This window comes from Monodon monoceros, unplaced genomic scaffold (assembly GCF_005190385.1).
Source record: "Monodon monoceros isolate NGI ecotype Baffin Bay Population unplaced genomic scaffold, NGI_Narwhal_1 Super_Scaffold_11, whole genome shotgun sequence".
Lineage (NCBI taxonomy): Eukaryota > Metazoa > Chordata > Mammalia > Artiodactyla > Monodontidae > Monodon > Monodon monoceros.
In genome coordinates, this window is record NW_021703767.1 from 2,863,651 (window position 1) to 2,888,468 (window position 24,818).

Below are 24,818 nucleotides of genomic sequence, written 5' to 3' on the forward strand. Positions count from 1 at the left end.
CACCCAGCTAACATGGTACACTAACCATTTAACTGTGGTCAAATTTAAATTAGACTGAAATATGTCAGTAAGAGCTTTTAACTGACCACTGGCTACCATTTCTTAACTTACCTAAGCTCTACTTAGCAAGTACCTTTAGGTGCATGTTTAAGGTAAGTGTAGGATGCAATCCGAGCATTTACGGATAGACTAAAATTTGAAGATATCAAAACTTCATTACATGGGTGTTTCTTTTATAGGAGTAAATGTAGATCACTACCCTGGGATAGCAGAGAGCCATGGAAGGCTAGCTAACTTTGGGCAGGTTCGTCAAATTTGGTCAATTCAGAACATTCCAAATTGAGACAGTAAGCATGTACTGTTTCTCCTCTAGAAATTTTATCCTCGATATAGTCATAATCCAATTCATAACGAATTTATAAAAATAGCTTTTTATCCAATAATTCCAGCAAGGTAAAAATAGGAGTTTCTTTTCACATACAGCAAATGACACAGGCTCACGGAACACGAGCGAACGGAACCACATTTGACTCGCCATACATTCGCCACCGGCTCGCACGCGGTTTATTGCTGTGTGCTGTCATCCGCCTCGCAGTGGCAGTTTTCAGGGCCAGAAGCTTCTTCCTAATCCACGGGCTCCGTAAATAAACCAGCCCACTGAGACCTGCTTTCACCACAGAGCTAAATTAAAACTGCATGATTTTCTAGAAAATGGCAGCACTATTCCTTAATCTAGTCGGGGGTCCAGGGGGCGGGGGAGGGGGTCTGTCATTCATCATACTTTTAGCGTTAAACCTTGAAAGAATTTCCTTAAAAACACACACACACGCACACACACGCACACACACACCTTGAAAGAAGTCGCTGCACCAGCAAAGACGCCCTGGAAGCTTACTAGGAAATACAAAAGTGCACTCTTCTATGCCTACATATAAAACATATTAGAAATAAAACTGTGTAAAATGTTTGCTGTGCCAACTATAAAACGCGGGGCGGGCGGCCCTACTGCAGGGAGTCGCTGTTCTCCAGCACCAGCCCGCCCAGGTGGCCGGGCGCCAGCGCCGCCCCGCCGTCCCCCGTGCTGTCCACCGAGTCGTCCTCGCTCTGCTCGGCCATCACCACCTGCTGTACCGCCAGCGTGGCCCCGTCCGACGACAGGGACTGCAGGCTGTCCACGTTCATGCCCACGGGCGTGGTGATGGTCACGACGGCTCCTGCGGCACAAGGCGGCTGTCACCACGCCATCGGCGCTCGGATGCCAACTGTTACCCCTCGACCTGTGGGGCCGGGCTGCCCGACCTCCCGCAAAGCCCCCTGCACGTTCCTGGGACCATCCGCAGGGAGTTAAGGACCCGTGTCTCTAGGATGGGCCCCAGACCCTGCGCGGCTAAGCTCTCAGTCTACAGAGGGTCCGAGGGTCAGGACGGTAAAGGGCACAGATGCCCAGGGCGCAGAGCGAGCGCCACACAGAGGACAAGAGACCCAGGATACGGGGGAGAGGCCTCGAGACAACAAAGCGGGGAGACGGGGTGGGAGGACTGGGTCAGAGGAAGGCAGGCCGGTCTGAGACGGAGACGGAGAACCTGCGACATGCGTTCCCGCTCCCCCAGCCAACAGCAGAGGGGGGAGAGCACCAAGGGCCCGCGAGCGGGACGCCGATGAGACACGCTGGGCTGAGGACGGCGCTGCGCTAGGGAACCCCACACGGTGGGTCACACGTGCCCATCCATAAAAATCTGCACAGCACCAGCGGGTGAAGAAAGCAAGAAGATGTCATCTGTGGTTTACATAATTCGTGTAGCGTTACGTTTAGGAAACTTTTAAAAATGATTCATTCATGCATTCATTCTTGTCTGTGCACAGACCACGGCATCAGACATGCACTGGGAGCCTCCACGGGAAACTGGTACTAGGGGTTGTCTCTGGAGAAGATAAGAAGCCAGGGTGGAGGAAAGATTACTTCTCACTGGATATCCTTGCCTGAAGTTCTTCCCCAGTAGAAAGGTATTGCCTTTTCCAGGATCGGGGCAAGGGAGGGGGAGAGAGAGAGGAAAAAAACCTTTCTAACTAATCCTTGAATTAAAAAGGAAAACAAAAACGGAAAATACAAATGATTTAAGTATGAAGGTAAAACCACTGCCTATCAAAACCCAGATAAAGAAGCCAAAGCTTTACAGGCACATCCCGTGAGGGGCCCATTCCGAGCCCACGGCCAGCCCGGCTCTGGGACACCCTGAGCATTGGCAGAGGACAGACGAGCGCATGTGCGCAGGAAACAACCGAGGCCAGGAAGAGAATCAGCCCCAAAGATCACAGAGCACAGTGTCCAGAGCTGGCAGAGCTGGACTGGACACACCCTGAAGCACAGGCCCTGGGCCGGGCACTGACAGGTCTTGCCTCTGTCGAGGGGGAAAAGCAGGCCAGGACCCAGCATTGCCGGGACCACCAGGCAAGAACCAATTGCAAAAGCAAAGCCCAAGAGGATCAGAGAGTGCCGAGTAACCCGACTGCTAGAACATAGCTCAGGAAGACCCGGAGCGATACGGAAACACCCATCCCCCGATAAGGTCACACCCACAATGTCTGGCCTCTAGTCAAAGATTACCAGGCATGCAAACAGGCAGGAAAACAACCCATAATGAGAATTCAGTCAACAGAAACGAGCCCAGAGCTGACAGATGTTACAAGTAGCAGAGGAGGTCATCAAAACAGTTACTGGCCACTGTGTGCTGTTTGTTCAAAACTTCAGTAGACCGTGAAAGATACAAAGGCTCCCATGGAGCTTCTAGACAACGTCCAACAGGAGAAACACAGGGATGGGATCAGCGGAAGATTAAACGTCACGGAACACAAGACCGGGGAAGCTTAAGAATAGAAACAGAGAAACTACCCAGGATGAAACAGAGGAGAAGAATCCAAAATCCTGGAGAAAGCAGCAGTAACTGTGTGAGTTGTAACGCCCTATCACAGGGACAAGGGGAGGGGAGCTCAGAAAATATATTTGAAGAAATAATGGCCCCAAACTTTCCCAACTGAATAACAGTAAAGTGCTGAGCGGAAAACGTAAGAGGAGAACGAGAAGGTACGAATGCGATAATAACACAACTTATTACATTTAAAAATACACACACACAACCATCTTAAGTGTGAGGGACTCACGCATACAGAAGATGCTCGTCAACTAAACACAGAAAGAGCGGCCCATGATGAGGGGACGCGCGTCAAAGGGAAGAAGAAAAGCTGGATGAGGGCCGCAGGGACATAAAGGGTGAAGCGCCAGGCGGTGAGCGCACGACACGTCCACTCCCTGCACCGAAGCAGGAGGGACAGAAAGAGGCGGGAGGGACCTCGGGGGACCGGCCTTGGACCCGGCTCTCCCGGGCACACCTGCACCCCTAACAAGCACCAGGACCAGTGCTCTCTCAGGGTCAGATGCAGAAGGACCACTGCCTGCCCTTGGTTCACAGCCTCACACACCCCCAGCCCCCAGGACAGCGGCCGCCCACCGGCTGCGAGGGCACAGGCCCGGGCCCGGTCCCCACCTTCGGACACGGTCAGCTCGCTGGCGGCTGGCTGTGCGGCTCCTGAGGCGATGGAATCGGGCCAAAACCTCTGGACGGGTCTGTTCTGAGCAGTTTTCTTCTTTGTTTTTGGAGTTTCTGAGCAACTGGAATCCAACATCGGCTGCAGGATTCGTCTTCTTGCATTGATGAACCTGCGTGCAGGAAACAGGTCAAAACGGCCTTTCCGAGGCCGCCCAAGGCAGTAACAGGCCCGCCTGACGAACCACACGAGCAGAAACATGTATTCCCTGTTGGGAGAAGCACTCAGAGTGACGACACGCGTATCATCTAAATGTCCAGAGAACAGGGCTGCTTTTAAAGAGATTCATCTGAGTAAAGACCAACTCTTCCATGGTGCCTTTCTTCCACTTTAACCGGTGTTTCCCTGTTGGTGAAATTGCTATTCATAATGACACTGATGATACTGTCAAAGTTGTGAATGTGGCATGATTTTCTCTGAGGAAGAGAAAGGTCAAAGCAGCAAAACCACATGCCCTGCAGTCTCGTGACGCCCGCCCGAGGCCTTGCAGGCTGTGCGTCTCTTATCTGAGGGCCCCACCCGGCCGAGCCCTGAGTGTGGACAGATGTCCGGCTCTGAGGTTGCCTAACTTCAAAGTCCTAAGGTTCAAAAACATCTACAATTGCACTAGGACATATTCTAATAATACAAATGACCAGGCTGGCGCCTCAGAGCTTCGTTCAGCGTCGATCTCCGGTCCCTGCAGCTGAGCGCGAGCTGGACTCCCCGGAAGCTCACCGCCGACCCCAGCGCCACCTGGGAAGGGACACCCGCTGCTACCTTTCCATCTGTCTCTTTATCCATCTTTGTCAAAGCTGCTACGAGGCAGAGGCATAAGCTAACGATGAGTGTTGTCCAATCTCGCTCCAAGATATAATTTTTGCAAATATAAAAGGAAAGAAAGTCACAAGAGGTAAAAATAGCTTCAAATATTAACTAAAAGACTTCAGAAAGTTTAGAATTTATGAAAGTCATGTTTTAAACTGTGATGAATTTCGAAATTAAAAGTTGAGGTCAAGCCTTCTAGATAAGACAATTCTCTTAAGACAGCAGAGGAGCAACTTAGGGAAGGGCAGGGAGCCCACGAATGAGGAACAAATAGCGAGGAGAAGGCTGACTGGCGACAAACACATCAGAACATCCAGAGACGCACCTCTGCGTCTCTCATCCCTCAATCCATCCATCACTAAACCAGACACGGTCTCTACGTGGGACCGCATGAAAATAACGGAGAACATGCTAAGACATTACAAAACTCACAGCCACACAGTACTCGAAACCTTTGAACTCTTGTTAACACTCTATCTAAAAGATCTAACAGGAGCTAATTCAAAGAGTATGGTCTATTATGGCTACCTAAGTAAAAAATACTGGCCCAAACACAAGATACTAGAAATACTTGATGCAACGCCAAAGCATACCTCCTGCATACACAATTGCCCAAAATGGAAGATTTTATCATTTATATTGGAACTCACCTGACCTTCAAGTTTAAATTTTAACAGTTAAAATGAAAAGATAACAATGTTTACAAGTGGTAGAATCTGTATTTCCTTTTCTTTTACGCGAGCCAGTTTCATTAACCTGAAATCAATTCCTACATCTGAATAATAAGTAGATAAAAATGAGGCAAATGACTGCCAAGCAGAATGCAGGTGCACACCTAGACCTCAACGCCGCTTAGTGATGTGAACGCCTCTTATGTAAGGGAAAAACCATCACGGTCAGGGTCCAAGCGTCCACACTGCCATGTGACACAAGAAGCAGAACAGGGTGTTTCATAAAGAAACGCTTCCCTCTCAGGACCCTGACGCCTGCTGTGGGGCAGGACCACCGCGCGGCCGGCCGGCCGGCCGTGGGACTCCCTCCCCCAGTCACTGCTGAACAAGTGACACGGGTTTCAAAAGGTGTGAGGGGTGCGGATGCGCCACCAGGGGTGAGGGGAACTCACCTCGGCCGTCCACCGCCCAGAGGAGCTCGTCCACAGAAACATGGTGTTTCTGAGTGGAGGCTGGGGTGAGGGGCGCTGGCTAATGCCCTGGAGAAACCCATCTCTAATCGAGGGAGGGGGATGTCGGCAAAAGGCCCTTAGTGGGGTACCGAGCATTGAAAATTTAAGGTGAAAGTGTGTGTGATTTATGCTTACCTGGCTGCCACTGATTCCAGCCTCTGATAACACAGGAACGCTAGTTAAAAGAACTCATGTGCTTCAACCAAAATTTACTACCTATTGGCGTCAGGACTGCCAGGTGCTCCGTGTGCGGACAGCACCGCTTCAGAAAGCAGGCACAGCTTACCAGTTGTTAACCTGGAGTAGTGTCAAATTTGTCTGAGCAGCAATCTGTTTTTTCTCATCTTCTGTCGGGTAGGGATGCTGAAAATAAAAAGAAGGGTCACCATGAGCTCCAGCTTTTAAAAAGGAACTCAAGATCATCCTGGTGAAACAGAAGCACACAAACAGTCGTTAGTAAAAACCGGCATCGAGGGTGCTTGCAGCTAAAACCTAACTTCAGTCTCATCATGTTTTCCAGAAATGCCTAAAACAAATGAAGCCTTTCTCCCCGCAGCCCAAGAGCACAGGTGTTGCAGCAGCCAGTGAAAGCCCAGGCAGAGGTGTGACGCAGACAGGAGTCCGCACGCTCAAAGGCCACGGCGAAGGGAAGGGCGCGGGGCACGCAGAGGGGCTGCTGGGCTGCACCAGCTGCTGGTCTAAGCACCCGACACAATCTATGGCTTTTGTATCAACGTTACAGGCGTAACTCAAGGACCATAAACCGCATCCATTTAAAGCAGATAAATGGCTGAGTTTCGACCCACAGCAAGACAGAGCGCGCAGGTCACCCCTGTACATCCTACGGAGATTCACTGATTCCTCACGGTCACAGAGCTGCCGCCACCTTGATGCTACGACGAGGAAACTGAGCAGGGCAGTGCACACCCTCCCCGCATCCTGGGCCGGCTGAACAAGAGGAGGCAGGAAGCGGATGGGGCTGCTCCAGGCCGTCACATTCAGGCGACACGTTTCCGTCACGGGAAGCGCCGGCATGAGCTGACACTGGGATGCACGGGTGTCACCTATGGCGTCGCTAGACTCGCGTGTGCGGCTGGCAGAGAACTGAACTGAGGGCTGGGGACGGGGTGTCTGCTATTTACTCTTCATTTCACGTATGACTGAAATATTTCACTCAGAAAAAGCCAGAAGTGTAATAAATACAGACACACCTAGGAAATACTGCAGGTTCAGTTCCAGACCACCTCAGTAAAGTGAATATTGCGATAAAGCGAGTCACGAATTTTTGTGTTTCCAAAAATGTTATATAAAAGTTATGTTTAGGCTCTACTGTAGTCCATGAAGTGTGCAGTAACATTACATCTAATAGAACAATGTACATACCTTATTTTAAAAAACTTTATTGCTAAAAAATGCTAACCATATCTGAGCCTTCTTGCAAAAGTCACGTCACAGATGACTGAGCACAGATCATCATATCAAATATAATAATAATGGAAAAGTTTGAAATATTGAGAGAATTACCAAAATGTGACACAGAGATACAAAGTAAGCAAACGCTGTTGGAAACAATGGCACCGATAGATGTGATCCACGCAGGGTTGCCGCAAACCTTCAGTTTGTGAAAAACGAACATCTGAGAAGTGCAACAAAGTGCAGTATGCTTGTACCAAAATTCACAGACGCACCAGAGGAAAACAATTTCTATCTGCAGTAATAAACAACTTCTCCAAGGTCGGTTACCATCTGCCTGTAGAAACCAGTACGACATTCACTCTAAAACTTGCACGCGCTGAAGGCCCTTATTTTGCACCGAGCAGGACCCCAGGGAGTGACTGGCACCGACAAAGTAAGGAGGTGGGGGTCTCTTTTGCTTTTTAAGCGAACACTCCGTGTGTCCGGAAGGGCACTATGCCTTCTGGGATATATAACCGCATTTATCTCAACAGCAGTGGTCCCACTCCTCACACTAACCCACAGTGACTCACTTTCATTCTACAGGTGAGCATCTGGCCCCAAGGGAGAGTTTATGGAAACAGAAATATTGTTCTTGTCCTTTAAAAAGCTCGTAAAATAGGGGCTTCCCTGGTGGCGCAGTGGTTGAGAGTCCGCCTGCCGATGCAGGGGACGCGGGTTTGTGCCCCGGTCCGGGAAGATCCCACATGCCGCGGAGCGGCTGGGCCCGTGAGCCATGGCCGCTGAGCCTGCGCGTCCGGAGCCTGTGCTCCACAACGGGAGGGGCCACAACAGTGAGAGGCCTGCGTACTGAAAAAAAAAAAAAGCTCGTAAAATAAAAAGGGGGCAGGAAGCAAGTACACAAACCAGAAAACAAAACAAAACAAAACAAAAAACCCACCAAAAGAGTAATGAGTGCTGCCTAGAGTGTCAGGAAAACTACAAGGAGAGGACAGTATTTCAGAGAAAGGAGGTCAAGAAGAAGACAGAGGGAATGCTTCATAGAAAAAAAAAAAGGCATTTTAATTGAACCTCTGAGCAGGGTCTATTTTAGAAATGATTAAAACATTAAAGGAAACTTGACAGGAAAATGGCCAGTTCCATCACTTACTTGTGTTGTAGTCCAATCACCACATTACAGACACATTTATCGGTTGTAATACTCACAATGTATTTTGAAACATGTACGTTCTACTTTTTCACTTACGTCCACGCACCTACAGCTTCCTAGTGCTTCTGGCCCTCGCTTATCGTGTTAACTCGCTGTACAACCTTCCTAACGCACACACCAACCCATTTCCCATTATGGCAGCAAACAGCACTGTAACATTCTGTCCCTAAACGTCTCCACTGCGCGTGCCCCTCGCTAGGACCAGCTTCTAGGCGGGGTCGCACTGCCGATGACGACCGCGTTCTCCCGCGGCACGTGAGCCGCCCCCTCCGGGCCGGGGCACAGCCCACAGAGCCCAGCTCCGGGCAGAGGAAGGGGTCTCAGCAGCGACCAGGGCCAAACCCCAGGGGGACTGGAGGCAACAGCCGGGTGAGGACGGAGGCGGGCGCCCAGGCACGGATGCGGCCGCAGCCCCGGCGGGGGGCGCCCCCAGGGGCAAAGGGGCGCTGCGGAGACCCGAGGGCACCACGGCGCACGAGGTGGAGGTGGGGAGGCCGGGTCAGTGAAGACGCGTGAAGACGCGGCCGCAGCGGGTGACGGCAGCAATGACGCCCAGGCGCAGGTCCAGGCGCAGGTCCGGGCCGACCAGCTCAGCCCTCAGGAGCGGCCGGGCCGGGGCTGCGGATGGACAGGTCCGCGGAAAGGGGTTTCTCCCTCCCGGCCCTCCAGACCCTCTGGACCTCCGCATCCGCCCGCACGCCGCCTGGGCCCCTCCCTCTGCCCGCACAGGCCGTAACCCAGTGGTGCGCCCACCCTCCCACCTCCATCCTACCGCGCCCCCCGGGGCCAGCCCGCTCCTTCCCAACGCGGCAGCAGCGAGAAGGCTGTCACTCCTGGAAGCTACTCGCGGTCACACCCTCCCCCGAGGTCGGGGGCGTGGGGACTGGGGCTCAGGCGGGGAACCAGCCAGCCTTCCCCAGAAATCGGTGGGCAAGCGTGCACCCTGAGACGGGACGGCTTCAGGGGGACGTGCCGAGGTCCAGGTGAGGAAAGGGGGCGCGCAGCCTAAGGCACACCAAGCTCCCCTTCACGGTCACGGCCACGTGCCGCCCCTCCGTCCGCAAGCTCGACTCCTCATCTCCCTCCCAAATCCAACGTATCAAACATCGCTACTTTCCAAGGTTTTGCCCCAGAGCACCTCTTCTCTGCCCACTTCTCTAATCAACCTCACCTCCCCGCAGGCACCCTCCACGGGTAGTTTCTCTCACGGGCGCGTGCCGTTAACATCAGCTGAACTTACTCCCTGTCACCAGTTTTTGGGTAACCCTCCCTTCTGTCCTGTGCTCGACCCATCATGGACAGTCAACAGAACACCGATTCTTAAACCCAGGCCTACCAGCCCACATAAGTCCATTTTTTCTAGAAAATAAGCCAGAAAGAAAGCATCACGGAGGTCTGGCTAATTGCAGAGCACGTGTGTCCTCACCCCGATGTGCTGGAAGAGCCAGGACCTCATCACATTGGTGGCGTGCTTCGGCAGGACCCCCCTCTTGTTCTTAGATGAACCGTCATCTTGATGCAAGATGCTGAGATCCTGGTTTAACTGTAACTGAAGCTTTTAAACAATTGAAAAATAACGTTAGAAAGCATAGAAAATGATGACATATCCAAGTAGCTTATGAGTGCAGGTGTAGAGAATAACCAAGGATCTTACAGCTAAATGTCTTATTTACAGGAAAGGCATAAACACTGGGACCCTGTAGGGCTGATTTTCCGAGGATGTGGCCCCTCGCGTTGTAACCCTTTACACTCGCGTCTCAGCCGCGCAGGGGCCCCCTGTCTGGCGATGAAGGTGGGACGGGCACCGAGAAGCCCCGAGTGTCCCACCCTGCACGCAGCCGAGCCCCGCCCTCACACACACTTGTCCTCAGCTTGTCTCCTCTGGCGACAGGTGAGACAACAGCCCATTTCCTGGCCTGGAGCAGGATTCAAGCAACCGACAAGGATGGACAGGGAAGCTGGAAGGGCCACTAACTAGAGGAGCCCGTCCAGGAGAGAAAGAAACACACAAAGTGCGGACAGAGCGACCACAGAGCACAGGGGCCAAGGCGATGACCTCTGCCCAGACGGCTCCACGGCCACTCAAGACACTGCCCCCCTCACCCTGAGAAGAGCCTGAGATACAGCCTGTTCATTCCATCTAGGAAGGAGAGGACACGTGTGTAACTCCCCTTAGATGAGCGTCCGTCCGCTCACACAAACACGAGGAAAGAGCATCACGCCCCACGCATCCAGCCAGGGGCTGCAGAGATGGTGCCAGTGTCGTTCATCCCCCAGACCAGGGAGAAAACCAACACCCCGCGCTGGGGCCTCCACACAGACACATCAGGACCTCTCCACTGTGATCCATGCTTTGCCTTAGAACTTCTGTGTGACCACCTAGAGGGGTGGGACAGGGAGGGTGGGAGGGAGGCTCAAGACGGAGGAGGTATGGGGGTGCATGTGTGCATATGGCTGATCCGCTCTGTTCTACAACAGAGACTGACACGGCATTGTGAAGCAACTGCGTTCCAATAAAGATGTGCTAAAAAATAAAAGTCAGTAAGTAAGCATCAACTTCTGTAGGTCAGTTTCAGCATAATAGAGTCATAAACATAATTTACAGGATTTGGAAGTTCATTTTGGAGAGGTATCTATTATTTGTTCTTCCTCTAGATTTACATCATTTTGGATAATTCTTTAAAAGACTGAACACCAACATCTAAACAGACAGAATTTATGACTTAAAGGAGACATTACAACCACTAACTATACCTAAAATTTCTTAAAACCTAAGATTATCACTAAGGGCATAACCGTTTTCTGGAATGCATGTGTTTGTTCATTAAAGGACTGAACAGTATTTTTTTTAAAGGTTGATTAATTTTTGGCTGCGTCGGGTCTTAGTTGAGGCACGAGGGATCTTTCGTTGCAGCGCTCGGGCTTCTCTCTAGTTGTGGCGTGCGGGTTTTCTCTCTCTGGTTGTGGCGCGCAGGGTCCAGGGCGCGTGGGCTCTGTAGTTGGCAGCACACAGCCTCTCTCATTGAAGCACGCGAGCTCAGTAGTTGTGGCGCGCAGGCTTAGTTGCCCCGCGGCACGTGGATCTTAGTTCCCCGACCAGGGACCGAACCCGCGTCCCCTGCACTGGAAGGCGGATTCTCTACCACTGGACCGCTGGGGAAGCCCCGAGGACTGAACAGTATTAAGCAAATGCCTGTATGCTCACACTTGTGTGCAACAGGAAAAAGAATGAAAAATGGGCTTTTAAAACTAGATCCACTAGGGCCAAAAGGGAACCTGTCTGTGTTTGCCTCAATTTAATACATGACCTTCTTCATGCAATGTGACATGTTTTTCAGTTTCAGTGTTGCTTTTTTTGTGCAGGGTTAAAACAAATGTGGACCGTGAACAGGGAAAGTGACAGCTGGCCACGTGACTCGACCTCACAGATGCCCCCAAGGGGGCCTGGGGAGGCCAACGAAGCCGAGGGCCTGTGGGGGGACCGGCCAACCGGCCCACCGCCCTCCAGCAAAGCCGAGCCTGCGCGTGGCAGGGGGATTTAAAAGCCTAGGAAACTGGGTGAAAACCCATTTAAGAAGCAGTGGGGCCCCCATACCACTCCCCATCATTCTCTGCGGGTGACTGATCTGCCCCCAGCCCTGCAGAGACTCGGGGTCTCTTTCCCAAAGAAACAGACCAGAGGCTGAAGACCGAGCATAGCTCGAGGGTGGGAGGAGGGGCGAGGCCAGAACCAGGGTGAAGAAGATCTGCACACAAGGTGGGAGACCCTGCCCACTCCTGCCCCTGCAACTATGCTTCCGCCCCAAGCCAGAGATCAGAGTCCTGCTCCGGGGAAATGAAGGAAGAAAAGGCTGAGGGAGCGCAGAATTTGGAGGCCAGGCCACAGAGGAGCCGGCCCGCCAAAGCGCAGCACCTGACGAGCACCAAAGAGCATTCCAGTGCCTCATGTTTACATTTAGAAGGACAGCCAACTGCCCCCAAACACTTGAACGCCTCCATCACAAAAAGCCAACAGCAAAGCAAATGAATGGTATGACATGCGGGAAACAGGGCAAGTGCAGAAAGCAAAGCACACGCCAACCATCCGTGAACCAAGGGTAGGAGCACAGTGGGTAAAGTGGAGCCTCAGAAATTACAACCACACTGAAATGTAAAACCTAACAGATGCGTTGGAAGATAAACCATCCATGAACCAAGAGTAGGAGAGCACAGTGGGCAAAGAGGAGTCTCAGAAATTACAACTACACTGAAATGTAAAACCTAACAGATGCGTTGGAAGATAAAAGGCAAGTTCTCGAAAGTAGATAGAAAGTAGACAATGGGAATACAAATATAAAAATACAGAAAAATCAAGAGACTCGGTTCAGAAGGTCTAGCGTCCGATCAGTAAGGGCTCTGGAAGGAGAGAATGTGCCGGTTGGGGGCGGGGGCAGGGCTGTCACAGAGAGTTCAGGAAAATGTCCCAGCCTCAAGGACACGAGGTCCCCGGCAGTGCCCAGCGCAGCCGACAAACAAGACCCGCGCCAAAAACTCAGGGTAAAGAGACGCGTCTGACAGAGGAGAAAACACCTAAGACGGGAAAGCGGAGCTCACACTGACCTTCTCGAAGGCAGCGCAGCTGCTAGAACACACTGACGGCGCCCGGGGAGCCCCTTCCCGGCCTGGAACCGTACATGCAAACCAACTGCGTGTCAAGGATGAGACCAAGTCACTTCTAGGTTTGCTAAGTCCCCACACGAGGCACCTCCCACACACGTTTTCTCCGCAAGTTCTCGAAGGGGCAGTGAAGCCTAGAAAGTGGAAGACGTGGGCTCGCGGAGAAGGGGCTCCTCAGGGTGAGGCGCCGGATGCCCGACGCCCGGCCGAGGTGGAGACCAGGAGGCCGAGAGCCTCGAGGCCACGCGGCCCCTACCAGCTACCTGACAGGGACACCAAAAGCATGCTAGGCATCCGTGAGGATTCAGCCGCCGACGCCAGGGAAACTGTGCGCGGGGGGGGGGGGGGTTACCCAGCTGCTAACTCGGGCAGCGTGATCACGGTTACACGCGCAGCTCAGCAGAAACCAGCATTTACACGCTCATGAGGATGCTCACAATGACAACGCATCCTGGCCGGGGAGGGGACGGGAGAGGGCACAGCCCCCAGCAGGACAGATACACGGACGGCATCCTGGCCGGGGAGGGGATGGGAGAGGGCACAGCCCCCAGCAGGACAGAAAGCCCAAGCTACAGGTTGTACGCGTGAGTCAGGGGAGGGGGTTTTATTTCCAACACGGAGGGAACAGCAGAAGGAATGGCCAGGAGGCCTGAAAGCGGTCGCCCAAGGGGAGCGAAGGTGAGGGTGGGAGCTGCTGAGTCTGGTCCAGGCCTCTCAGCAACGCGGGCACAGGGCGACCTGATACCAGAGTCAAGCATCACTGTAAATCGCGAAAAGGAGGCGAAAACTTGTCACACGTCAGACAACAGCACAACCCCGACCCATACGAATAACGGTTTTGTACAAATAAGACTATCCCGGGAAAGGGGAGCAGGGTGGGGCGAGGAGAAATCAGTGGAATCTCACTGCCCTGGCTACTTCTTATTTTCTCGGAAAAAAATGCTTTTAAATGAGTATGTACTGCGAGCACAACGGGGGACCCTTCTGTAGAGGTGGCCCAGCCCAGGAAGAGCGTCCGGCTCCTCCGTGTGACCGACCGGCGCCAGGTCAGAAAACGCCCCCGTGGCCAATGCGCCCGGCGCGGGGAGGGGCCGGCCACCGCCGTGCGCCGTCAGAGACAACCACGCGCTTTCTTGACCTCCAGTTTCTAGAACACAGAAGCCATCACTGCTGAGGGACTCACCCTATAACTACCTGCAGCCCAGCAAGAACCCAGACGTCGGCCAAATGAGAAGGAAAAACGCCCGGAGTGACCACAACAGCTCTGCAGGATCACGTACCTACACGCGTGGGCTCCCTGGTCACAGAAGGCCCCAGCCGGCCTATTTACTCTTCCGTGAAACCCCCCGCCCGCCCTGCGCGGGGCTTGTCTCTCCAGCTCCCCAGCCCTGCCACCCTGCAAGGGACAGACGCCGGGGCTGTGACGGGGCGGGGACAAGGACAGGGTGGGCTGCGGGGTCACCGAGGACCAGAGCAGAGGCGGCTCCTGGCCAGCAGCCTCAGGGAGCAGGGGCTCCGCAGACATGACCCAAACTCTGCACGTCTGCTATGTAAACTCGGTGAAATTCTTCCTTAAACAGCAGAACGAATGAGCCTCCACTGTACAAGTAAGCACTGGACTTCACAGTGTTTCCTTCCGCTAAAAACAGTTCACTGTGAGGCCAGGAAACGCTCTGAAAACCAGCTTTCTGTTCCCAGCCACTGTAAATGGAAAACTTCAGGCACGGCGGGCTGGCCGGGGATGGCGGGCCGGCGCTGGGTGGCTGGGCCTGGGGGCCACCTCGTATCCTGGCCTCAGGTGTGCCCAGGCGGCCCCTGCCCCAGGCCCTCTCACACCTGCTTCTGATTTAAGAAAACACTGACATCCCCAAGGCCGGGCCTCAAAGTGGTTAACGAGGATGTACAAAGCATCTGTGCAGGCCAAAGACAAAGAACAACATAAAGAATGAATCAATGGTCTTCAGTAAGAACTGATGGCGAAAACACTGCTTCTGATTTAAACCTAGTAAGTGTAAAAAATTTTAAAAATGTGTGTGTATATCCCTAGAACGTAGAGGGGACTGGTCTCACGTTACCACAAGGCACAGGGAGGGTAAGACGACCCCCAGGTCGGGGCACATCACGGCACTGCCAGCGCTGGCACTTCTGCCGGCCCAAGCCCACCCCCTCAGCTGGAGGCCTGGGTCGGGGTGAACTTCCGGGGGTCCGGGCAGGGTGCGTCTACACAGCCTCCGCCCTACTGAAGTGGAGACAACCACACAGCCCCACGTTAGACGGGACAGCAGTGGCCCCTCGCGGGGAGGGACCCTGGGGGACCTTTTCCTCCTTCCTTAGGCTTCTCTGAACTCTGCAACAATGTGGAAGATGAACCGTGAAGAAGACACATGACACCGACATTCAGGTTAACTGGAGACCGCCCGAATGGCCTCCACGCCAAGGGGGCGGCTGGAGCCCGGGCCGCCTGTGCCCCCGCACCTGTGCTAACACACCCCCAAGCACCCCGCGGGGCCAGCTCACGGACCTGGGAGTTCTGGATCCGGATCGTGCCGGGCGACAGCGCCTGTGTCACTACCTGGCCTTGGGGAGTGACGACTGTGACCGGCTGATAGACTGTGCCCCCTAGAAAGGAACACGAAAAGCTGAATCACTCTCCAGTCCCAGCAATTATAACCGCTCTTCTTGGTGTGCTCACCGAAAGAACAAAATCTGTAGCTTATGAGCTTTGAAAATCATTTCGAACGGTCAACAGCACTTTGCTAGTTGACTCTTCGCTTCAGCGGCGGGGCGAGGCGCGTAAGCCATGGCTCCTCATGAGACAGCACAGGGCGGGGCGGCTGGGGGGTGGTCTGTGAGTCCCCTCCTTTGCTCACCTCCATTTCCTGGCACGTATTAAAGGACTTGGCCAAAGGTGTTAGATAACACATATTTTTATTCTAGTTATTTTTTTCATCCAACGTGCTTTCATCTTCCTGCGGAGGTTTCCCTTTGTGTGATTATGTGGAGGGTTTTAGTTTACTTTCTCCCCCTCCTTCTGTGCCCATTCCATTTTCATGATGGTTCTGTATGTGCAACGTATAAGAAAAACCATCACGGGAAGAGGACAGATTCTAGAGTTCCCTGGTGCATCCAAGACAAGTAATACTAACACTAAGGCTGCGTTTTCATTTGCTTATCATCGATTTATGACGCTGTTTAAGATTTTCCAGGTGCTGCTAAGAGCACAATTAAAAACTATGTTATTTGAAAATTTCTGTTGGTTTTTGCTATACATTTTCAACTCCCATATAAAACCTTTCCTGCCAATATTTTTTGAGAGGGAAACACAATTTGTATAAAATATTTGTTACTGAGAATGAACAAGAACCAGGCATTCAAAGAGCTCTAGACATTGACACTCCTGTATCGGGAACTGGCATTAATTAGAAACCATGTTGATGCACTTCTTCGTTCTAATATAAAGGACTTCTTTCTGCAAAAGCTCAAGGAAAGTGTCCCTTTTTCTGTCGCCATACCTGCCACTGTTGCCATGGTGACGTTCCCCTGCTGCAGAGCGGATGCCGGCACCACGATTCCTTGGGGGCCGAGAGTGCCTGCGATGGCGCTTTGAATCTGCTGTAAGTCATAAACACACAGCGAACGGGTTATGTTATCAGAAAACAGAAAACACATGTTTAAAACTCCAAAACACGTGGCATAATGGCGTCATCAGTAAAGGAAAGACGCTTGAGGCAAAGAGCATCATCAGAGGACAAGCCTTCGTAAGGCCTGCGTTCCAGACGCGTCTGGAAGCAAGAGGTGCCAGACTGACTGCGTGTTAAATATGATACGATCAATACTGAGACACTAGTTTCAGCTTAGCTTCCAAAAGATGATCTTTCACCTCGTCAGCATACTAAACACACCCTACAGCCCTGGAGGTACAACTAGGAAGACTAAAATTACCCGATCGAGTCACACACCTTCTCCATTCAACTTGGCTCAGAGTCTTCCAAGAACCAAAGCCTCCTGCACAGGATGAGCTATTCAAAAGATGATGCCACAGGCTGGGGAGTCCCCCCCCCGGGGGCACAGCCTGTACCTGCCCTTCCCACAGCACAGAGCACACCGGAGCCCCCAGTGTCCACGTCTGTGGGGTGCTGGGTCTGGGCCTGGCCTACCGCAGGCTCCATGCAAATGTCCGTAAACACCATGTCGGAGAATCTACCCATCTGAGGTCAGATGCAAATGGGCCAATGTATCCATTTCCTGTGACGGCTGGACTGGGAGCCGGCGAGGGGCGGACCTCTGCACCCGGCGTCCAGCACAGGGTCTGGCACACAGCAGGCACCCAGATGCTTGAGCGGTTAAATAGCCTAAGCAGAGGGCCTTCAGAGACAGTTACCCTGTGGCTGTCACATCCACCTGAACGTATAAGCCTTGGTAGGTCTACGTGAAGTTTGCTACATAAACTTGGTCAGAATAAAAATTAAGCAATCCAAATCAGTATTCTAAGCTCCCACATCAAGAACCTAGAAAAAGAGGAGCCAAATGAAACCAGAGCAAGCAGAAGGAAGGAAGTGATAAAGATTAAAGCAGAAATCAATGAAGCTGAAAACAGAAAAACAGAAAAATCAATGAAATAAGAGCTGCTTCTTTGCAAAGATCAACGCAGTGACAAACCTCTAGTAAGACGGACAGAAAAAAAGAGAAAAAACCAAATTACCGATATCTGGAATGAAACAGGGGAGATCACTACAGACCCTGAAGATATCAAAAGATGAAAAAGGAATACTACTGTAAACAACTCGACACACGTAGATTTGATGTCTTAGACAAAATCCAACATGAAACAGATAATCTGAATAGCCCCATAACTAATAAGGAAACGGAATTAGTAATTTTAAAACTTCCAAAAAAGAAATCTCCAGGTCTAGGCAGTGTCACCGGAGAATTCTACCAAGCATTTAAAGAAGAATTAACACAATTAACCAATTCTACACATTTCTTCCAGAAAACAGAAGAGGAGGGAACATTCTCCAGTTCATTTTATGAAGCTTATACTATCCTGATACCAAACCTAGCCAAAGACGGTACCAAAAAGATAGCTACAGACGACTATCCCTCAATACAGACACGAAAATGCGTAACAAAATTCAGGAATCTATACAAAAAGAATTACGTGCCAGGGCCAAGTGGAGTTTATTTCAGGAATGCAAAGCTTGCTCAATATTCAAAAAAAATCAAGTAATGTAACTCTACCACATTGATAGATGAAAGAAGAAAAATCACATATCAATCTATGCAGGAAAGCATTTGTCAAAATTCAGCGTAATAAAAACTCTCAGAAAAATAGGACTAGAAGGGAACTTCCTCAACCTGATAAAGAGCATCTAGAAAAAAAAACAAACCTACCACTATTCCCCCGACACTGGGAAGAAGGCAAAGATGTCCCCTGAATCCCATTCCAGATAGTCCTGGATGTTCCAGCCAGAGCAGTAAGGCAGGAAAAGGAAACAGAAAGTGTAGAGATCAGAAGGGACAAAACAGAACTGTCCCTATTTGCAGATGACAAGACTAAACAGGTAGAAAATCCTAAAGAATCTACAGAAAGGATCTCCTCGGACTAATAAGGAAGTTCAGCCAGGTCCCAGGATACAAGATAAAGATACAAAAATCAACTGGATTTCTACATATTGGCATGGACTCTGAAGTTAAAAATATAATAAATTTACGATTGTGCAAAAGAGTGAAATACTTAGGTATAGTTCTATAACTTAGGTATACTTAGGTATAGTTCTAAAACCACGTGTGCAGGAATTTTATGTCAAAAGCGAGAAAACACTGATGAAAGAAATCACAGAAGAGTAAATTAGTGGAGAGAGCGCCGCGACTGTGGGCTGGGAGAGTCAACACAGTAAAGGTGTCAACTCTCCCCAAGATGACACACAGGTTTAACGCAAATTCATGTGGAAAGACTAAGGAACTAGAATAACTAAAATAATCTTGAAAAATAATAAAGTAGGAGGAATCGGTCTACCCAGTTTTGAGACTTATATAGCCACAGGAATCAAGACTATACGGTCTAGATACACAGATCAATGGGACAGAACAGAGAACATAGCAACAGGGCCTACAAATATGACCAACTAGTTTTTGACAATAGTGCAAAGGCAATTCCACGGAGGAAGGACAGCCCTTTCAACAAACAGTGCTGGAGCAAATGGACGAACTTAGGCAAAAAAACCCAAACCTGAAAATAGGCCATGGATTTAAATGTAAAATTTTTAGGAAAAAAATAAGAGAAAAATCTTTGGGACCTAGGGCTAGGCAAAGAGTTCTTTGACTTGACACTGAAAGTATGACTCATAAAAGGAAATTTGATAAATGGGATTTTATCAAAATGAAAAAGGTTTGCTCTGCAAAAGACCCTGTTAAGAGGATGGAAAGATACGCTAGAGACTTGGAGAAAACACTGGCAAACCATATATCCAATGGGGGACTTGCATCTAGAGTACTCTCAAAGGTCAACCATTTTTAAAAATCCAATTAGAAAATGGACAAAAGATACGAGCAGACCTTCTACCAAGGAGGATACACAGATGGGAAATAAGCACATGAAAAGATGGTCAACACCACTGGCCATCAGGGAAATGCGAATTACAGCCACAATGAAATGTCACTACACCCCTTCAGAATGGCTAAATATTGCAGTGCTTCAACATGGATGAACCTGAGGACATTATGCTGAGGAAAATAAGCCAAACACAAAGGGACAAACATGGTATGACTGCCCTTACATAAGGTACCGAGATTAGTCAAGGTCACAGAGACAGAAAGCAGGATAGTGGGGGCCAGGGGCTGGGCGGAGGGGGAGGGAGAGTGAGGAGTCAGTGTTGCAGGGGGACAGGGTCTCAGGTTGGGAAGGTGAGAAAGTTCTGGAAAGGACGGTGCTGACGGTTGCACAACAACGTGAATGGGCTTAGTGCCGCTGAGCTGTGCACTTTAAAAGGGTTAAAATGGGAAGTTTTGTGTTATGTGTGTTTTACCACAATCTTAAAAATTCATTAAAAAAAAAAAAAGAATTAGAAAGAAATGACTGGTACTCTGGCCTCCAGAAATATGGGCTCCAGGGTCCAGGACACAGAGTGAAGCCTCCCTTTTTCACGGCAGGAAGCCCAGGCGGGCTCTCTCTCTGGCCTGAGGGAACACATTCCCGGCACAGGCCACGTTCAGAGACCCAGAGGATCCTCAGAGCAGGAGAGCCGAGGACAGCCCCACAATCCTGAAAGGGCTGCGGCCTCAGACATCAGCACGTTTCACCCTTGCCGACGCTGCAGGGACCAAGCAGGAGCACAGGGCCCGCCGTAAATACCTGGGACTGGACAGGGGAGTACGGGCTGCCAGGTTCCCCACTCAGGAGAGTTTCACTGTTCATTTTCGTTTTTAGACAAGCAATATAGCGACTGCAGAAATCTTTGCAGAGTTCATTAACCTTTTCCAGCTCAAGAAGATGAATACGCAGAACCTGGATTGCTTTTACCATCTAGAAGCAAGAAAATGAAGACTTTCAGACCAGAAAAAGGGAGCATGACGGTAAGTTATCATTACCACCACACGACTCTCCTTGGTTATGAGCTTGGTTATGACTCAGCTTGGTTGTGAGCCAGCCAAGGCCACCTGTACCGCCAGTAACAGGAGGAGAAAGACACCAGATGTTATGCAGAACCACCAAGCATTCCAGCCCCACCGACCTGTGGCTTGCTGTTTCGGCTCCACGTGGCTGCAGGGACAGAGGCGGTCACAGCTCCGGAGCCGCCGGGCCTCGACCTTGGCCTCGCCCCGCTACTGCTCCTTCAGCTGTAAATGGGGATGAATCCGTACGCACCTCCCGGGTGGTTCTTAATGTTGAAGAAGTTCAACTTACCAACTCTGCCTTCAATGGATTCTGCTTTGGGCATCAAGTCTAAGAACTATGCCTACCCCTAGATTAGCCCCAGATCCTAAAGATTTTCTCTTACAATTTTTCTAAAAGTTCTTCGGTTTTATACAAAGTCACTACATTTGGGGGTAATTCGTCTCCCAGCAGTAGATAACTGACACTAGGGATGAACCATTACCATAAACACCACTTCCTGCGAATGAACAACCTAAGACTCAGCCCCTTCCCCGTGACCTTGGTGGTGACAGTTCACACGTCGCTGTGGAATCAACCAGTCAGCCAGCCAGTAGTGAGGATGACCAAATACCAAGCTCTGCTAGGCCCTGTGCTAGGGCACCAGGCAGGAGAGCCCTGGTCCCTGCCGGCCTGGCCCATGCTGGCTAAGCCCGTTCCCTCCTTGCTGATGGCCGCATACAGAGATGTGGAGGCAGAGAGAGCATCGGGCCCTCATCCCCAAAAGGCAGGCACTGTTGGTCCCATTTCGAAGACGAGGAGACAGACTCAAAGTCAGACAACTCACCTATAAAATCTATTTGGCTGTAAGGGTTGAATATTAATGAAAAACTAAAAACAGTAACACCTAAGACCAAGGCAGTTTATTCAGGGAAAAGTTTTCCAAAGACCCTTTCCTGCTGATGAGGGGCCTAGGGTTCTGGTCTGGGAGCTGGCCAACTCTAGTGGGAATCCAGCCCCAGACACAGGCTGCCAGGGCTGCCCAGTGCTGAAGGATGCCGCTCCCCTTGGGCACAGCAGTGATGGCAGCCCAACGAACTCTCCATCGCTGTCGGGAAGCACAGAGAACCCAGGGTTTTGGAGCACTGGACCTGGGAGGGGGGCACCCGCATGAGCCAGGCTGGCTTCAGACAGGAAGCCTAAGGGAGGCCGTAAGGGGTGTCGGTCCCTTGATAGGCCCGTCCCTGCTCTGTGCTCACAGGCCACCCCGAGTCGTCACACAGTCTGTCACCCACCACCAGTGCCAGCCTCCAGACAGAGGTGTCTTGGAGAACAAAGTTGTGGTCCATGATCAGGGAAGAGCCAACACCTGAAGCTGGGCCCAGACACGTTCCCAGGAAGCAAGACACAGGGCACGCCGACCCCAGTGGACCTTCCTGAACATACGGGAGGGACTGAACCCCCAGCCCACTCAGGATGCAGGCTCAAGCCATCCTGTTGGATTATTACAGGAAGGGGTCAACAGAGAAGGCTGGAGACCTGGCGACATTCAAGTCACACACGGAAAATTATCTCACGAATTGTACAGTTCTCCCCTTCGGCAGAGCCACAAACAATCTGAAGTTCTAATTCGAAATTTAAAATTTATCGAACAGATTAAATTTAGAAGAAATAAAAATTAAGAACATGCAGGTTACTTACTAAGTTGTCAGTTTCTGGATCCTCACAAAAGAAGGGCTTTCCTTCCTTCTCTTGCCTCCTTACGAAGCTCTCAATGTCCACGTCAAAGCTGGCAGAAGTGGTGCCTTCCGAGCCCTGTGTGGACTGCTCACATTTTTCAAACAACAAAGCTAATAGCGGAAACAGCGGATGCCTGGGGGGAAAATTTTTAAAGATGTGTTCTACACTTGCATGAAAATGTTCTAGTATGTACGCATGCAATGTTGTATACAACAGCTTTGCTGAGATGATTCGCACGCCACACAATTCATCTATTTACAGTTTATAATGCAACGGGTTTTCGCATACTCACAGAGTTGCGCAACCATCACCACAGTCGATTTTATAATCTTTTCATCCCCCAAAGAAACCCTGTAACTATTAGCAGTCACTCTCCATTTTCCACCCAACCCCAGCCCCAGGCCACCACTAATCTACTTTCTGTCTCTACAGATTTGCCAGTTCTAGACATTTCATATAAATGGAGTCATATACCATGTGACCTTTGGTGTCTGGCTTCTTTCACTTGATGTGCATGATGTTTCCTAGGCTCATCAGTGTCGTAACATGTAACAGTACTTCATTCTTTTTTATGGCTGCATAATATTTCACTGTATGGTTAACACCAGTTGGACAGTTTTAAATTTTACTTTCAGATCCATACTCCATTTTGAGTAGATCTTTGTAAAGGATGTGAGATTAGGTCAAGGATCTTCTCTCTGCATGTGGATGTCCAATTGTTCCAACTTGGACAATCTGTTGGAAACTCCACCTTTTCTCCACTGAGAAGATCAGGTAGACTGATTCTTCCAACTTTATTCTTCTTTTCAAAATTGTTTTAGCTGGTCTAGTTCTTTTGACTTCCATATAAAATTTAGAAATAACTTGTCTATATGTACAGAAATATCCTGCTACAACTTTAATTGTAATTGCTATATAGCAATTTTAGGAGAAATGACATCTTTACTATGTTGAGTCTTCCAATCCATGAACATCGTATGCCCTTTATTTAGGTTTCCTTTGACTGCTTCCATTGGCATTTTATAGTTTTCAACATAAAGGTTTTGTATGTGCTTTATTAGAGTTATACCTACATCTTTTTGGAGCTCTCGAAAGTGGTATTTTCTCTTTAATTTCAGTTTCTAATTGTACATTACTGGTAGAGAAATAGGATTGGTTTTCCGTGTGTTGCCCTTGCAACCTGTGACCTAATTAAACTCACTTATTTAGTTCTGGAAGTTCTTTGGTACACTCTTTGGGATTTTCTATATGTGGACAATCATGTCAGTTGTGCATAAAGCCAGCTTTATTTCTTCCTTTCTAACCTGATATGCCTTTTCTTTCTTTGTCTTGCCTCAGTGAACTGGCTAAACGTCCATTACAGAGCTGAACAGGAGGAGTCAGGGTGGACATCTCTGCCTTATCCCCAAACTTGGGGGAAAACATTCCATCTTCCACCATTAAGTATGATGCGAGCTGCAGGGTTCTTTTGTAGTTTCCCTACATCAGGCCAAGAAAGTTCCCCTCTATTCCTGCTTCACTGACAGTTTTTAATCATAACTGGCTGTTGACTTCTGTCAAATGCTTTTCTGCATCACTTGATATGATCCCATTGTGCGTCTCACTGGTTGATCTCTGAATGGTGAACCAGTCTCATATTCCTGGGACAAGCTCCATTTGGTCACTAAACAGTCTTCTCTACACGTTACTGGATTTTACTTGTTAATATTTTATGAATGATTTTTATGCCAAAGTTCATGAGACATACTAGTCTTTAGTTTTTTCTTTTTTTATATTGTCTTTGTCTGGCTTTAGTATCAAGAGTGATGTTCAATTCATAAAATGAGTTCAGAAACATTCCCTCTTCTTCTACTTCCTGGAAGAGACTGTGTCGACTTACTGCTTTTCCTTCTTTTTGGTAGAATTCTCCAGTACAACTATCTGGGCCTGAAGATTGCTTTTTGTAAGGTTGACTAAAATGTAGATTTACATTCCAAAACTTTTTTTAAAAGATATTAGGAATAACATTGTAATCTGAGAAAACCTTTACCCCAGTAGTTATCACATCACGCCTCACTGCTCTGTCTGGCTAATAGCTCATGTTCCATTTAACCAGATTTTCCATTCTCTTTACTCCTCTGAACACCCACACGCTTCACATCGCATTGCTACCTATAAATGGCCTGCTTGTCTGCATCCATCGGGGTCTGGGACCCCACAGGGGGAGGGCTCACTCCTTCCACATCTGGTTCAGAGCAGGTGGGGTCTTGCTCCGTTTTTAACTCTGTTACTACTTGCATCTGTGAAAGGAGGAAGAGAACTTTTGTTACTAAAAAGAAAATAAGCTGCTACCAAGTACAGTAAGTCCCCTACATACGAACCTTCAAGTTGTGAACTTTCAAAGATGCGAACAGATTATAAACCTATTACAGTACAGTACTATATAGCCAATTGTGTTAGTTGGATACCTAGGCTAACTTTGCTGGACTTATGAACAAATTGGACACGAACCTGCTGTTGGAAAGGAACACGTTTGTATGCAGGGGACTTGCTGTATTCTATTCTCAAACAGAAATGCAGTGGAATGGTAATCTGCCAGACGGTTATATGACAGGCAATAATACGGAAAGAAT

The 24,818-nt window shown here is 49.9% G+C and overlaps 1 protein-coding gene across 11 annotated transcripts in view; it reads right to left on the reverse strand.

The window, feature by feature from the left end:
* Positions 1 to 401: 401 nt before the first annotated feature.
* Positions 402 to 24,818, reverse strand: part of PKNOX1 (PBX/knotted 1 homeobox 1) — a 47,608-nt gene continuing 23,191 nt past the window's right edge. For 8 of the 11 annotated variants that reach the window (XM_029214274.1, XM_029214280.1, XM_029214282.1 and 5 more), the window contains 9 exons: positions 24,358 to 24,485; positions 22,168 to 22,339; positions 20,227 to 20,397; positions 16,388 to 16,487; positions 15,397 to 15,494; positions 9,646 to 9,774; positions 5,880 to 5,956; positions 3,543 to 3,715; positions 402 to 1,214 (listed from right to left, as the gene is read on the reverse strand). In XM_029214274.1, the coding sequence (XP_029070107.1) occupies positions 1,003 to 1,214; positions 3,543 to 3,715; positions 5,880 to 5,956; positions 9,646 to 9,774; positions 15,397 to 15,494; positions 16,388 to 16,487; positions 20,227 to 20,397; positions 22,168 to 22,339; positions 24,358 to 24,485 (1,260 nt within the window). In that variant the 3' untranslated portion in view covers positions 402 to 1,002. The remainder of the gene's footprint in view (positions 1,215 to 3,542; positions 3,716 to 5,879; positions 5,957 to 9,645; positions 9,775 to 15,396; positions 15,495 to 16,387; positions 16,488 to 20,226; positions 20,398 to 22,167; positions 22,340 to 24,357; positions 24,486 to 24,818) is intronic. The other 3 variants (XM_029214284.1, XM_029214283.1, XM_029214285.1) reach the window with 2 other exon arrangements.